The 3,089-nt window shown below is 38.8% G+C and overlaps 1 protein-coding gene across 1 annotated transcript; it reads right to left on the bottom strand.

Annotated features, from left to right (window-relative positions):
* Positions 1-1,982: 1,982 nt before the first annotated feature.
* Positions 1,983-2,600, bottom strand: LOC126668330 (uncharacterized). The gene has a single exon (XM_050361536.1). The coding sequence runs from the start codon at positions 2,598-2,600 to the stop codon at positions 1,983-1,985; it is 618 nt and encodes a 205-aa protein (XP_050217493.1).
* Between the last annotated feature and the right edge of the window lie 489 nt (positions 2,601-3,089).

Raw genomic sequence — 3,089 nt, 5'->3', positions numbered from 1 at the left:
TCATTGTCAACAATCACAATGGGATTGTTACTAGTGCCACTCTCGGATGTGGTGGAATTTGTCTTACTCTTCTTTGCTTGTGGCTCCTTGGAAGTGCTAGCGGTCGATTTTTGCTTCATTGTTACCCTGAAATATGTACAACATTCATACAAAATTACCACAAAAACTAACAAACAATATATTCACAAGTCACCTACAATATCTCACAATCTTACATTTATGAGCTTGCATCAAATTATTTAAACATAACTATACATTATTATTATCAATGTAAAATAATTTTGACAAATTTTTGGGCAATGTAATCTATCTAATTATCCTAAAGTATGTTGAATTGATTCCTAAATAGACATGGGTGAGTAATAAAGCATTTATGTTCCATAAGAAGTTGAAGCATTAATCTCCCCCAATTTTATTTCTAGGGTTCTAACTAATTTTTATGTTGTTTTGTCAATTTGATGCAAACTAAGGTTATGAAACTTCAAATTACATGTTGGGTATTGTAAACTAATGCTAATTACACCATATACAAGCAACAATTGCATCAATTTAAGTCAATAAAAATTCTATTCTAAAATTGAAATAGAAAACGTAAGGTGAACTTACCTTGAACTTGATGATTATAAACAATTTAAACTTGGAGAAGAAGAGGAAAGCTCCAATTGAATGTAAAAATCAAAGAAATCAATTGTTTTTGTATTATGAGACAACTATGGAAAGTAGGGTTTAAAAAAAAGACTTATGGAGAAGAAGAAGTTAAAATTCCCAAAAACCCCTATTTAAAAACGTGTATAGACCATCAGCCGGTCCTTGGCCGTCCTTCGATCTTGGGCCGGCTGAAGGCCGCCTGAAGGTCTGCTTCAGATTTTTATAATAATTTTTTTTTTCGTTCTTTTAATAATCGGCCGGTGCTTGGCCGGCCTGACTTCGAGGGCCGGCTGAGCACCGGCTGAACTGCTGGATCTGATTGTTCAACTAGAGAAAAAACATATTAATTTTTTGTTTTTTTATTTTTAAAAACCCATATTTATTAAACATGATCAAAAACATAAATTAAAGCCAAATCATGCTTGTTTAAGGTCACTAGCCTTGACCGTATAGCAATAGTTTCATGGAGGATCAACTAGAGCAACTCGCTCATGTCCTTGATCAATAAAAGTTCTAAGACATGGTTTGCACCATTGTCCAAGAACCTTAAAATTCTCTCTATTCGCGCTCTCCAATTCCACTACTTCTGGACCAATGTTGCGCCGAAGTTTGAATGGTCCACTTCATTTTGATATAAGCTTGCCTGCACAAGATCCTTGAGAAGTATTTAGCATAACAAACTTACCATCCCTGAGGTTTTCTGGCTGCAATGGTCCTATGTCATTAGTCTTGTGACAGAGTCTCAACTTCCACCCTGCCCATTTCTTGGGTTTACCCTTTTGTGGTTTTGTAGGAAGTGGAAGTTTCGAAGGTGCCCGCTTCTCTACTGATTGCGCAGGTTTATCATATAAGGGCTCGCACATTATTCCCTCTTTGCTTGATGGGTCGATTTCTTGGAATATCTCAGGAATGGACAAGTACATAACCTCCCTCTTATTGTCATGCCCGCTTCCCTCAGCACAGTCGACCCTCACGCATTTTTCTTCATTGCTCAAGCCTTGCTTGCTCTTCTTCATTTCAAACTCCACGCTTTCTTCCCCTATTCGCAGAGTCAGCTTGCCTGCATTCACATCAATGAGTGCTCTACTTGTGTTCATGAATAGGCGTCCAAGGATCAATGGGCATTCTTTGTCAATTTCATAGTCAAGGACGACAAAATCCACTGGGAATATGAATTTTTTGACCTTAACTAAAACATTTTCCACGATCCCATATGGCTTCTTGACCGAATGGTCAGCTAACTGCAACATCATTGGGGTGGTCTTAACCTGTTGGTCACCAAGTAGTTGCCTAAACAAAGATAGAGGCATTAAATTTATACTAGCACCCAAATCTCAAAGACAATTAGTAGTTTGCAAATCACCAATAGTACAAGGAATAGTAAAACTCCCTGGATCATCGAGCTTTGTTGGTATTTTGCTCAAGCTGATTGAGCTGCAATTTTCAGTAAATGGAACCGTATTCTTATCCCAGCTCCTCTTGTTCATAAGGATGTCCTTTAAAAACTTGGCATAATGTGGCATTTCTCGTAATGCGTCAGCCAAATTGATGTTGATTTGCAGCTTCTTGAAAGTTTCTAAAAACTGGTGAAACTTCCAAGTATCTTGCGGCTTCTTCAATCGCTGTGGGAATGGTATTTTTGGTACATACGGAGGTAGTGGAGTAGGCTTAGTGACTACCTTTTCAGGTTCAGTTTCCTCATGCTGCTCCTTTTCTGCCTCTAATATAACCTTCTCTGCATGAGCTTTAGGCAACACTTTTGAATTCTTTAGTGTTATCGTCCTGACTTGCTCTCTTGGATTTGCCTCAGTAGTGGACGGTAAACCACCTTGATTTCGGTTTTGTAGTGCTTTAGCCATCTGCTGTATTTGCAATTCTTGGTTATGAATAGTATCAGCATGATTCTTAAGTGCTTGGTGAGTCTTTGCGTCCTTCTTTAGGATCAACTCCATCATCTTATCAATTTTGTTGTGCAGAGACTCTCCATGTTCGTTCTGCTAAAAACCAAGTGGATGATGTGGCCTATTGTTCTGATGGTAAAAGCTGCCTTGATTCTGGAAGTTACCCTGATTCTGTTGTGGTCTTTGTTCTCCTTGAAAACTAGGACCTGCCTGATTGTGGGTCTCGCTTCCATTATCCTTCCATGAGAAATTTGGGTGATTTCTCCATCCTGGATTGTAAGTAGCAGCATATGGATTATTTCCTGGTCTCTGTCCTCCCACAAAGTTGACTTGCTCGTTGAACTTCTGTGACATCACATAACACTCACTCGCCACATGGTTAGGATCTCCACAAACCTCACAGCTATTCTGAATTGCAATCACACTATGAGTGTTGGTTGTTACAGCTTGTTTTGTGAGAAAATCATGTAGTAATGACTTGACCGTCTCCACCACTGGGTCAGTATTAACTGCCCTAACTCCTCTCTGAGCAGGTGCTTT

The sequence above is a fragment of the Mercurialis annua genome, linkage group LG2 (assembly GCF_937616625.2).
Source record: "Mercurialis annua linkage group LG2, ddMerAnnu1.2, whole genome shotgun sequence".
In the NCBI taxonomy this organism is placed as follows: Eukaryota; Viridiplantae; Streptophyta; class Magnoliopsida; order Malpighiales; family Euphorbiaceae; genus Mercurialis; species Mercurialis annua.
This window is presented reverse-complemented; position numbering and strand designations above follow the sequence as displayed.

What these genes read in the sequence shown, in the direction of transcription:
- LOC126668330 (XM_050361536.1), bottom strand. Translation starts at nt 2,600, where the DNA reads ATGGAGTTGATCCTAAAGAAGGACGCAAAGACTCACCAAGCACTTAAG.